Here is a 13,075-nt window from a genome sequence, read left to right as displayed (position 1 = left end):
CTGCTGCTAGCGCCACCAAGCGACGACCGCAGGTCAAATGCATCGCATGGTCATGCCCCGAGGTGATTTAAACCTGCAAACTGTCCACCAGAGCGTTGTGTCACCATGTATTTTTATGAGCATGAGTGTAATGTGGTGCGGAGGGGTATGGACATGGAATCGGTTCCAGTTGACAGGTAATGTTGAGGACTTACACCGCACATGCTATCCACGTTCGTCACGTGCACAGAATCTACGATTTTTGAGGCAAAGGAACCGTGGGCTGAGTGCTGTAGAACGAATTCGGCGTTTGAAGAGAATTCAGGACGTCGTGTATCACGGCAAACTGTTAATAGACGATTGCATGATGCGAATCAACATTCCCGACGATCATGGCGAGCGGCACATCGTACACCACAATACAATGGATTCCGTTACATATGGGCAAGAAATCATGCAAAATGGAGCCCCAGGATGGGCGGTAGTTATTTATGGACGAATCGCAGACAAGTCTGGAGACAGTCTGATAATATGGAACGCCTCTAACACTGTGTCCCACATGTGCAACAAGATTGTGGGGAGCGAAGTTATAGGGTGGCATTTCGAGGGGTTACGATACACCTCTCGTGGTTGCTGAGGGCAATCTCTACGGTACGAGGAAGAGATTTTGTAACCAATAGTAGGGCCTTGTGACCAATATTTTGGTGACAGTTTCGTTTGTATGGATGGCAACTCGGGTACTCATCGTGCTGTTCTCTTTAACACGTTTCTTCATAATGCTAGGATCACCAGAAAGGAATTTCCTGTCAGTTCTCCGGGCATGAACCCAATCTAACACGCGTGGGATCGATTGAAATGAGCTGCCTTTGGGCGTCGACAACGATCACGTACTCTGAGCGATTTAACCCCGAATCGCCATTGAAGAGTGGGACAATGTGGACCAGGGCTTGATGACCTCATCGATGGTATGGCACGACGGATTCAAGCCTGAATCATAGCAACAAGGAGTACTGCGCTTTCTCAGGAGTGCTATGAGTAAACATCCTCTAGGAAACAGACGATTTTGTCGTTACCAAAATGTTGGTTTCTTTGATTTGGTAATCTGGGCATAATGTAGATGAAGATTCAAGGGTTGCCCAGAAAGTAATGCACCGCATTTTTTTCTCAGCCGAAAACAATGCTACGAATGCGAAACGTTACGTATGTTTCCAGAATGGTAGGAGACGAGGTACTGGCAGAAGTAAAGCTGTGAGGACGGGGCGCGTGCCGTGCTTGGGTAGCTCAGACGGTAGAGCACTTGCCCGCGAAAGGCAAAGGTCCCGAGTTCGAGTTTCGGTCCGGCTCACGGTTTTAATCTGCCATGAAGTTTCGTCACGTATGTATTATCTGAAGTCTCCTGAGTGAGCGCGCCAAGTTTCCTTCACTTCCGACACATAGTATATTTGCAAGACAGTTCCAAAATGGCGTCTGTAGGTGATGTACGTTACAAGCAATGTGCCTTCATTGAATTTCTCACTGCAGAGAAAGAACAAACGCTTCTGCAAAGTCTATGAAGCATCTGCCGTCGACAAAAATTCGATTAGTCGCTGGGCGCGAAGAGTTGAGATCATCAGAAGGCGGTTCGGTGGAGCTCCACGATTTGCAGCGGTCGAGGAAACCATCCACGGCTCTCTCATAACATGTTGCAGCGAGCTGATGTCATTCGCGAGGACAGACGCATTAAAGGATGCCATTCGTGGAAGACATTTTAGGACAAAAAGTTTGGAATCACACCTTTATTTCGAAGTTCATGGCACAAAAAACCAAAATTGCCACTGAGGCATGCATATACGAGGTTGCCCAGAATGTAATGTACCGCATTTTTTTTTCTTCGACAGTTCTTCATTGAACATAATGAGAGTTACACACACGAAAGAATGGTGTTTTATCTACACACCCTATTTTTCCGCGTAATCTCCATTCCGTTCTATGGCCTTCCTCCAGCGCGAAATAAGGGGGTGTATGCCCTGTCGGTACAAAGAAAGTGCCAGACCCATCTTGAAGTTTCGACGGAAAACTTCAGACTATCCAACACTACATTTAGGCAATGCGAAGTACTTCCTATCTCTGACTCCGGACATTGTCGGCTGAACTGAGAAATTAAGTCTAATGTCATAAAATACTGCACCATATGTGTATAATATTTACACTCTATGTTTTATCTTTTTTTCATTAGTATCATTGTTTTAAGTGTATAGCCGTGTAAAATGCAGTGAGTCCCACATAAAACGGGTACAACACACGTACCCATTAAGCATGTCTAGTCGAAATGCTTGTGAAGTTGCGACACTGTCTCGAATGTAGCTACTCTGTATTTTACCAGGAAGTTGAGTGCAACTGTGTGTTCGTGCGTCAGTTGCTGTGAGAAGCTCGTATTGTTGAGTTGTTACAGAAATTGGGCAGTTTGCATTAGAACAACGAATTGATATTGTGCAGTGTTACTTAAAGGCAGACTCCATAAAGGAATGTAAATAAATTTTCCAAACGAAGTATTCTGGTAGGAAGCTCCCCACGACCAGCACTGTTAAGATCTGTAAAAGGAGTGGAAGGCTACAGAATCCGTTGTAGGCAGAATTCGCATGGACATTGTGAGAAGTCCCGCAAGTTGATAAGGATGTTACTGCAGCAGGCTGGTGTATCTCGTACATTGTGTCATCGCAACTATAGATGTGAAATTAACAGCCTGTTGTGTCAGAGTGGTGCAAGAGTTGAAGTTTGTAACTGACTGTTAACGTCGGTTAATAACTGTTACTTGTACCCCTTGCTTTACTTCATGTCAGATGACGTCTGATTTCATTTGTCAGATCATGTAAACTCCCGGAATTGCAGATACTGTTCGCAGGACAACCCATATATTCTGCATAAGGAATCTCTCCACTCAGGGAACATAGGTTCTTAGCATGCTCCTTATTCGCCCCATATTTTTCAGTTACACCTTAAACAGTGCCAGATAGATAGATAGGGATCTTTGACTCTTTCTATGCATAATTAACAGGTGCAGAGAGGTTGTATGCAGTATTCCAACTAGATGGAGCAACCGCTCACACGTTCAACCAAATCACGGCGGACATCGCCAGTGTGTTCCCTGAAGACAAGACGTGTCAGTAGAGGCTTCTGGTTCCGAAGGTCCAGGACGTAACGTAGTGTGTGTTTGGGGCACACTAAAAAGCAAAGTGTATCCTGACAAAGCTCCCACAATAAACGAGCTTAAAAGGAAAATAACTACAGAAATTAACATCACGCCTGCAAAATTACAACGTATTGCTTGTAACGTCATCACATGAAGTCAGCGATGGCTGGATGCCCATTGTCACTACTTCCAGCATTTCTTATAAACGGCCGCGCGGGATTAGCCGAGCGGTCTGAGGCGCTGCAGTCATGGACTGTGCGGTTCGTCCCGGCGGAGGTTCGTGTCCTCCCTCAGGCATGGGTGTGTGTGTTTGTCCTTAGGGTAATTTAGGTTAAGTAGTGTGTAAGCTTAGGGACTGATGACCTTAGCAGTTAAGTCCCATACGATTTCACACGCATTTGAACATTTTTTCTTATAAACGGGTAAGTACATGTTTTTTAGCGTTACTATTATCTATTCTTTTGTAGTTAGTTTATTGTTAGTTGAAACTCGGGTATGAGGCGTAATGGCTTTATATGAGACATCGTGTGGTATCAAGTGTTCTGCTAAACTCGGAATTTTCCATGCTGCCGCCTCCTGAAATAATTAACACTTCTTCTGTACCGGTAACGTATTGCCCCGAGTCACGTCTCGCGCTCGGACGAGGCGGGGTGACATCATCCCGAGAGCGGCTGGCCGTTTCTGGTAGGAAGGAACGTCCGCTAGAATGACCTCGAAACGTCCGACTCGAAGCACGGTCGGGCGGGCTCGAGGCTAGGCGAGTATCGACCGCACGTCGCGCCAGTCCGCGCCTCGCCTCGCCGGTTCGAGGCGGCTCGCGTCGACCGCCCGTCTGTGTCGTGGCGCAGTAGCGGGCCGGCAGCCGCGATGAAGCGCCGCTCCTGGGTGTGGGAGTACTTCGAGGATGCGCCCGACGACATGGTGCGCTGCCGCGTCTGCCGCGAGCAGCTCAAGAACCGCAGCCGCAACACCTCCACCATGATCAAGCACCTGTCCAACGTGCACCAGCTGCGGCCGCGCGCACCGGGTAAGCCTGCAGTCGCCGCTTCCCACCGTGTATTACTTCGATGTCGAGATGAACAATGGAGAGACTGGTGAAGAAAATTGACCGTGGCGCTGTTAACAGTAACCAGATATGTATTTGCCCCTGGCATTTTACGGAGACCGCGGAAAATCCAAATCAGGGCAGTCTCACGAGGATTTGAACCTCATAGATCTGTGGACAACATCGGTGTGGAGATGAAGCAGCAATTAGTACGATTAATCAATTATTCAAAAACAGTCTTAATCGCATTTATTATTATTATTATTATTATACCGCCAACCGGTTTCAACCGGACGTAGGGGTCATCTTCTTGGCGTTTACACCATTGGTCCATAGCTGGTGGTGTCACTCCTGTCTACATAACTGACCCCTACGTCGGGTTGAAACCGGTTGGCGGTATAATAATAATAACAATAATAATAAATGCCATTAAGACTGTTTGTGAATAATTGGGTTGAACCTCATGCCTCCCAACTGGACTGTGCACGATTAGCTCAGTATTTTTGTTTCCTAAGATTTTTCACAAGGAAGACGCATACGTAAAAAGTACACGGTGTGGTATGGGCCGTTCTGGGGGGACAGCAACGTACAAATATGCAATGGTGCTCCATTCTCGATGTTTTCCGAAGCGTAACATTGTGATGATTCGGGAATGTAAGCGGTTGTACATGGCATGGACAGAAAGACACCTTTACAAAGATGTCGCCATCTGCTTTGGGATGTAGATTCTATTAGAAGTGGATAAAAAAATCATGAAAAATTTATCATAGCTGCAGAACCATATGTCAAGAAAAGTATATAACGGCACGTCTTCAGAAGTTAGAACAAAGTCGCGTCATGATCATAGAGATACCGGTGTAGGAATTTCTTTATTTCTAGTCTGTGATGACGAAACTATTGTGATTAGCCATACTGTTCACACCATTTTACTTCCTAAACCGTCAAGGTTTTCGATAGTGCCTAGCTGACTTTCCATGTTTTTTTATCACTAACCCGCAATGGCTCAGTCTTGGATTTTGTTCATCCCATTTCGAGTTGCACCATTGTTTGTAGTCCGTTTAATTGTAGGTTCCTGTATAACTGGTTGGGTAAGCCAGTTCAAAGGTCGAAGGAAAGCAAGAGATCAAACCTAGTAAAATATTATGGTGCTGAAACCAACCGTACGATTAATTACAGCTGTACCTTTTCATCCCTTCTGTCTGTATCCACGTCTGTGAACGGTCCTTACTAACGAATATCAACAGTCGCAGAATAATATTTTGTGATATGCTAGAAATGAAGAGAAACATTTTCTCGTGTGTTATTTCGCTGTCATTTTCCCTTTCTAGTTGTTGCCTATCTGTTGTCGGGATTTTAGTATCCAGTTACAATGACGTAATTATCGCTCCACGGTCGAATGGCTCAGAGGTTGCATGTGAATGGGGGTGTGTGAGGAAATAGGAAACTTTAAAAATCATTTGATACTAGAAATTAGTTGCGACTGGAAACGGAATTAATGAGCGATATCGGAGACGTACTTCTGTATTGTAGAAGAAAGTGTAAATGTTAATCCGTATAGGTAGGTGGTCAATAACGTCAAATGTACCATGTGTTAACTGAGAACTGACGTTGAAAATGACAAAACACTGCAATAACTATTTATTTGATGAATTGAACCGGTACGGCGACTGTGACGTCATATAAACACGCGTATTGTAAAGGTCAAAGTATCGGGATTCCCGTAGAAGTGTTAGTATTTTGGGTGCATATTTTCTTGTTACTAAGGTCTTCAAACACATAAAAAACTTGAAACACAAACCGCGATGGAAAAATAGGGTTGTCATGTGGGACATTAATTTCGATATATACATTGTTTAAAAAAAATCGTCGTAGCCCATTCTTAGCCGTCAATAACTCGCAGTCAGAATGTCATTTTTAAGCCTGATTTTGGGGTACGTTAGGTATAAGTTCGCCATCAGAACTCCATTAAATATATTTTTTAAACTGACATTACGGCAATGGTAAAATCAGGACGGCAGCATCGCCATTTCATCTACACTGGATCTATTAACACACTGCCACCAGCACCGTTCCCGTGACCTAATTTTCTAAAGGCTGTATCTCGGAAACCGTTGAAATCATTGTATGCGCCTGTCCAACGTTCTCAGTTTTGACGGGTCCATATCGTTAACTATAAAGCATGTCTGCGTTCTCCCGAAATAGCGGGCATAAATATTGTATTGTAAATGCAGCAGACGTCCGCAAGTATGTTCGCCGTTTGTGCCAGCGCCCATCGGAGTGACATGATAAGTGCCGTGGCACAAGGCAACCAGCTGTCTGGGATCGTTTTTCGCCGACTCTACTACAGCTTGCAACCTCTGATGGAACACATGCGGTCTAATGGGCAGCGCATCCAGGCTGACGCGATGCACACTTGCATGTTAGGGCATGCCACGCCATTGCCAGACGAATGCAGCGTCTTCTACTGTTGCCGCGCGCCATGGCTACGCTAGTGACAGTTTATAAACGATTCTGCTTTGATTGTGCGATTGTCTTTGCACCCAGAAAAAATAGAAACTGTTCTGAGTTCATTATTAATTTTTTAGCTGTACCCGTATTGGAAAAATAGTATTATTTAAGATCGAAGCAGCGCTCAGTGCATCGATTGCAATGCTCAAAATAAAGCGTGGGAATGGATTGCAAGTGACGTATCATAGATACAATAATTTAAATTCATCTAATTTGTTTGTGGAAGAGAATGAAGATATAGAAGTAAACAGAGTCATCTTTTAGGTATATATGTACATACAGTGGTTGTACAAACTATGGAAACGCGGCGATAAATGCATGAAAGTCAAGTGGATGAGTCATGTTTCACGCTGTTTCCAATTTCTGGCCGAGTTTACGTCCCAGAAGTACACTACTGGCCATTAAAATTGCGACACCAAGAAGAAATGCAGATGATAAACGGGTATCCATTGGACAAATATATTATACTAGAACTGACATGTCATTACATTTTCACGCAATTTGGGTGCATAGATCCTGAGATATCAGTACCCAGAACAACCACCTCTGGCCGTAATGACGGCCTTGATACGCCTGGGCATTGAGTCAAACAGAGCTTGGATGCCGTGTACAGGTACAGCTGCCCATGCAGTTTCATCACTATACCACAGTTCATCAAGAGTAGTGACTGGCGTATTGTGAAGAGCCAGTTGCTCGGCCACCTTTGACCAGACGTTTTCAATTGGTGAGATATCTGGAGAATGTGCTGGCCAGGACAGCAGTCGAACATATTCTGTATCCAGAAAGGCCCGTAGAGGACCTGCAACATGCGGTGTGCATTATCCTGCTGAAATGTAGGGTTTCGCAGGGATCGAATGAAGGGCAGAGCTACGGGTCGTAACACATCTGAAATGTAACGTCCACTGTTCAAAGTGCCGTCAATGCGAACAAGAGGTGACCGAGACGTGCAACCAATGGCACCGCATACCATCACGCCGGGTGATATGCCAGTGTGGCGATGACGAATACACGCTTCCAATGTGCGTTCACCGCGATGTCGCCAAGCACGGATACGACCATCATGATGCTGTAAACAGAGCCCGGATTCATCCGAAAAAATGGCGTTTTGCCATTCGTGCACCCAGGTTCGTCGTTGAGTACACCATCGCAGGCCCTCCTGTCTGTGATGCAGCGTCAAGGGTAACCGCAGCCGTGGTCTCCGAGCTGATAGTCCATGCTGCTGCAAACGTCGTCGAACTGTTCGTACAGATGGCTGTTGTATTGCAAACGTCCCCATCTGTTGACTCAGGGATTGAGACGTGGCTGCACGATCCGTTACAGCCATGCGGACGCCTGTCATCTCGACTGCTAGTGATACGAGGCCATTGGGATCCAGCATGGCGTTCCGTATTACCCTCCTGAACCCACCGATTCCATATTCTGCTAACAGCCATTGGATCTCGACCAACGCGAGCAGCAATGTCGCGATACGATAAACCGCAATCGCGATAGGCTACAATCCGACCTTTATTAAAGTCGGTAACGTGATGGTACGCATTTCTCCTCCGTACACGAGGCAAAACAACAACGTTTCACCAGGCAACGCCGGTCAACTGCTGTTTGTGTATGAGAAATCGGTTGGAAACTTTCCTCATGTCAGTACGTTGTAGGTGTCGCCACCGGCGCCAACCGTGTGTGAATGCTCTGAAAAGCTAATCATTTGCATATGACAGCATCTTCATCCTGTCGGTTAAATTTCGCGTTTGTAGCACGTCATCTTCGTGGTGTAGCAATTTTAATGGCCAGTAGTGTAAAAACATGGCGGGTGTTCGGTGATTATTTGGACAGCCATATCGTGCTATTGTATGGGCCGCGTGCTTCTCCGCAACATCGCATTAGTACCAAGGATTATGTGACCATTTTGGCTGATTAGGTCCATACCATGGGACAATGTTGGTTCCCCGATGCTTCCCACAACTCGCATCGGTCGGGACTGGGTTTGTGAGCACGAGGATGAATTGCCTCTTCTCCCCTGTCCAACACAGTCACCACATCAGCCTTTGTGGTCTATTTTGGAGAGAAGGGTGCATGATTGCTATCCACCGCCATCATCGTTACCAAAACTTACCACTATTTTGCAGAAAGAGTTGTGTAAGTTTCCCTTGAAAACCATGCAGTATCTCTGTTTATTTACAGGACGACTGGAAGCTGTTTTGGACGCCAAATGGTTCAAATGGCTCTGAGCACTATGGGACTTAACAACTTAGGTCATCAGTCCCCTAGAACGTAGAACTACTTAAACCTAACTAACCTAAGGACATCACACCCATCCATGCCCGAGGCAAGATTCGAACCTGCGACCGTAACAGTCCCACGGTTCCGGACTGCAGCGCCTAGAAGCGCACGGCCACCACGGCCGGCTTTTGGATGCCAAGGGTTTTCATACACCGTATTAGGCATGATTATGTGCTGTGTTTTTATTTTTATTAATTTTTTTCGTGTTCTTATCCACCACCTGGTGGACTTGAAAGATACTATGGTATATTAATTGTAATTTGGCAGACTTCAAAATGGGGTTGCGGGGAGCGGAGACCCCCCCCCCCCCTAAACACACACACACACACGCACACACACACACACACACACACACACACACACACACACTGTAGACCGCCAAGAGGTGAAAACAAGCCATGCCTTCCTCCTGCGGTGCTGGCAGCGTCAACAGCGCTTCATGTTTCTGCGAAAGAAGTCACGCACGGAAGTAAAAATCGCTAAATGTTATTTGTTAACGAAACTTAAATCGTCTTACATATTGAAATAGCTAATAACGATCCTAACTGCAGCAATTACATACACTTATCGCAAGGAAAGGAAATAATACGAAATACAGTGAAGTTAAACAAAGATAGACGGTAGACAACAATGGCTTCCTCACGCATTACCGCCAGCTAGCCAATGTTGGGTGCAACCGAAAACAAATGGCTATCAAAAGATGCCTCCCGACTTCAAGGATACAGGACTAGGGAGCGGATCGGCCAACTCTAACATTCTGTACAGAGTAGATTACTCAACTCCGTAACATTGTGGATCGCTGTTGCTTTTCTGGCTTTTCATGAGAATTTTAAATGTGGAGTGTATATTGCACGGCACAGATGACGAATTAGCGCGACAAACGTTTGATCATGGTTGTAACGGAGATGACCAACGTCTGACCATGATTCTGTGAGAGATTTAGTCGCAGTAAATTTCAACTGCACAACTGTATCCTATTGTCTTGAAATGGGTGGCAATGGAGATATAAATGTAAAAAAAAGTACGTGTTTTGCTTACTGTTACTCTATTGTGTCATATAGTATCATATTTTGGATTATTACACAAAAACGAGAGAAAGTCTAGAGTACAAAAACGTGTTATGAGACTCATTTTTGGTGTAAATTCAAGGACAGCATGCCGAAACCTATTCAAAAAATGGAATATACTAACTACATGTTCTCGGTATATGTTACTCAAGTCGCAATTGATTGAATTAAGCCGGTCCCGGTGGCCGAGCGGTTCTAGGCGCTTCAGTCCGGAACCGTGCGACTGCTACGGTCGCAGGTTCGAATCCTGCACGGGCATGGATGTGTGTAATGTCCTTAGGTTAGTTAGGTTTAAGTAGTTCTGTTCTAGGGGACTGATGACCTCAGATGTTAAGCCCCATAGTGCTCAGAGCCATTTGAACCATTTGATTGAATTAAATATGCGCTATTCATTAATTAATTGTCTACAAGGGTATGGTCGGTGATTTGCGAATGGAAAAGCTCCATTTACAGCGAAACAAAATGAAATTTGGTGTCACACAGCTGCTGTCCATTGTTCAGTTCTTTTCAAATGTAATTACACTGAACTAGCTTTGGACAAGCAGTCCATTGTCAGCGACTCTCAGTGAATTTTTCAGTCCGTAACGAAAACGCTAAAATCACGTTATACATCTTAATACATACGTTACAATATACTGTAGAGTACATGGTGGAGAGCACTTTGTATCATTGCTGGTGATTCCCTGTCCCGTTGGAGTGACGAAAAAAACATTCTCTATATGTCTCAATGTGAGACCCTAATCTCCCGTATTTTGAAATTACGCGAGATGATATATTGGGGCCAGCACCATATATTTGCAGTCCGTCGCAAACGCGGATTCTCTAGCGTTTCTCAATAGAGGCACGGGTCCAAGGTTCGCTGCATCCCCCTCCCACCCCGTCAAAATACAATTTGCCACATTTAGCGTACCAAAAACGCCACGCGTTTTAATATTAACGATAAAATTATAAACTGTTTCAATAGAATCATAATGACACAGTGGTTAGCACAGTGGTTATGCTGTCTTTTATTTTGGGGGGGGGGGGGGTTGAAGCATGACCTTCATCACCCCTCTTCGAACCGTGCCTGCTTCAGTAGTGTTTCGCAAAAGAATGTCTTTGTTCCTTCGAAGGATTCCCATCTAAGTTTACAGAGGATTTCCGTAACACTCCTTTATTGACCCAACTAACCAGCAACAAATTTCCCAACACGCCTCTGAATTACGTCAATTAAGGTTGTGTGACGAGCAGGCCAGAGGCCTAAATGCGCGCATATAAGCCAGTCCGATAATGTGGGATGACGCAGCTATGCAGAAGTTAAGAAAATAACTGGCAAGCGATAGGAATGGAGAAATGCATTAGTAATTAGGCTCAATGATTCAAAGAAAAACGACTGGAGTGTGATTCTTTTGTTTCGTACTTAAAATTCCCATTGCAAAAATGTGTCACTGTCTAGATTCACGACACCCTCGGTGAATGGTCTACTCTGTGAGGTGTCGCAGCGGGTAACACACACCAGTCGTGCTTCGTCGAGGTGTCCAATTCTAGGCTTCCCTTTAGGCTAGGCGCAAATTGAGACGCGTATAGCGCGTGTGGCGCGACGCAGCGCAGCGCGCGTTTTTGTAACATCACAGGTTCAAATGGGACCGCGCAAATTGCGTCGCGACGCGACTGGGACGCGACACGCGCCTGCGCCAGGTCGCGCGGCGTTGTGGTTGAGGCACAGTTTCTCGCGTCGCTAGCACCGTGGGAAATTTGAGGCGGGGAGCGGAAAAGTAGCACGGCCATCTGCTCACATCGGAACGGCACATATCAGCAGCGGTAATATTGCCCATACGATAAATTTTGCCTTACTGTGTACCGAATTTTATTGCCTTTGGGTAGTATTTCGGTTTTCGCCATTTAAACGCTCCAGCTTTCTTCGTTAGCACGTTATACTTTTTTGTTACTTATATGTGCATAGTTTTGTTTTGTTTTTCTTCTGTCAAGAAAAATGCATACTTCAGTAACTGATGAGCCATTAGCCACTGGAACTGCACCATATGCCTCCGCGATGTTTTCAGATCGCAAGAAGGGACAGAGGGTAGTGAATAAGGAAGCAAGGAATATTATAAAATCATGTGATTAAGAATCAAGGCAGGAAAGTAAAGCAAGGTTATCTTCTCGCTGCCTAGTAAGCTAGCGTATCTGTACGATCTGTTACAAAAATTTAGAAAGGGATAATCTCCACAGGTGCGATCCCTTTGTGCATCTGGTAAAAAGCGTCCAAGATCTGAAGTATAGAAGTTTCACTGTGATTACTCTGATATGGATGTAATAATGTAATACGACACACTGTACTACATGCATGTGAACAACACATTTCCACTGCAAGCTAGAAACAGTCGAAAAGCAGTCACAAATAACAATATTTTAATTGGATCGCCGTGATAAGAAAAAGCATTTCAATTGTTGCATGGACATTATCAGCGTTAATAAACTAATTATTCAACAACAGGTTACACAAATGAAGGAAATGGTCGGTATTATTACGAAAGTAGGAGTATCCTAAGAGAGTGTTATGATTAGATATATTTAATTTGTTGAAATGTGCTGCTGACAAAGGCAGATCTACTTTCATGACAATGTTTTTCGAACTCCATCTCACAAGGCACACATGGCTAGCTTGTGCATCCCTGTCGCACGCATTATCCTTCGCTGCTGACAATACACTCACCATTGTGTTGTGCGACAGATCAGTTGTTTACTTTCCTCAATAACAACTATTTTATTCGCGATCACGCATTGTCAGTTTGGCACGCCCTAGGTGAGTAAACAGTATCTGGCATATGCCTGTCATTCCGCCGGAAGGAACGCTCGTCATTATTTTAATACCGCTCAGATCAAGAGAAGGAATACAATCCTTTGGCAAGTTTCTGCTCCAGTCGCTCAGTGCTAAAAATACGATGGGTTACGGGGATTCCATCAAAATTCCAACAGAATTACCAATCTGTTTTTGTGTGAGTTGTTAACCTTTTCTCATTCGAAGAAGCATCACCATTTATGAGTAAAGGC

The 13,075-nt window shown here is 44.9% G+C and overlaps 1 protein-coding gene across 2 annotated transcripts in view; it reads left to right on the top strand.

Moving 5' to 3' along the window:
* The window catches only part of LOC124545007 (protein bric-a-brac 1-like), a 467,428-nt gene that overhangs the window by 39,634 nt on the left and 414,719 nt on the right, over positions 1-13,075 (top strand). The window contains exon 1 of one of the 2 annotated variants that reach the window (XM_047123774.1): positions 4,001-4,175. The exons of the other annotated variant lie outside the window; for it this stretch is intronic. Within the exon in view, the coding sequence (XP_046979730.1) occupies positions 4,016-4,175 (160 nt within the window). The 5' untranslated portion in view covers positions 4,001-4,015. Of the gene's footprint in view, positions 1-4,000; positions 4,176-13,075 lie in introns of those variants that run through there. 2 annotated transcript variants of the gene reach the window in all.

Source organism: Schistocerca americana, chromosome 8 (genome assembly GCF_021461395.2).
Source record: "Schistocerca americana isolate TAMUIC-IGC-003095 chromosome 8, iqSchAmer2.1, whole genome shotgun sequence".
NCBI lineage: Eukaryota > Metazoa > Arthropoda > Insecta > Orthoptera > Acrididae > Schistocerca > Schistocerca americana.
This window is presented reverse-complemented; position numbering and strand designations above follow the sequence as displayed.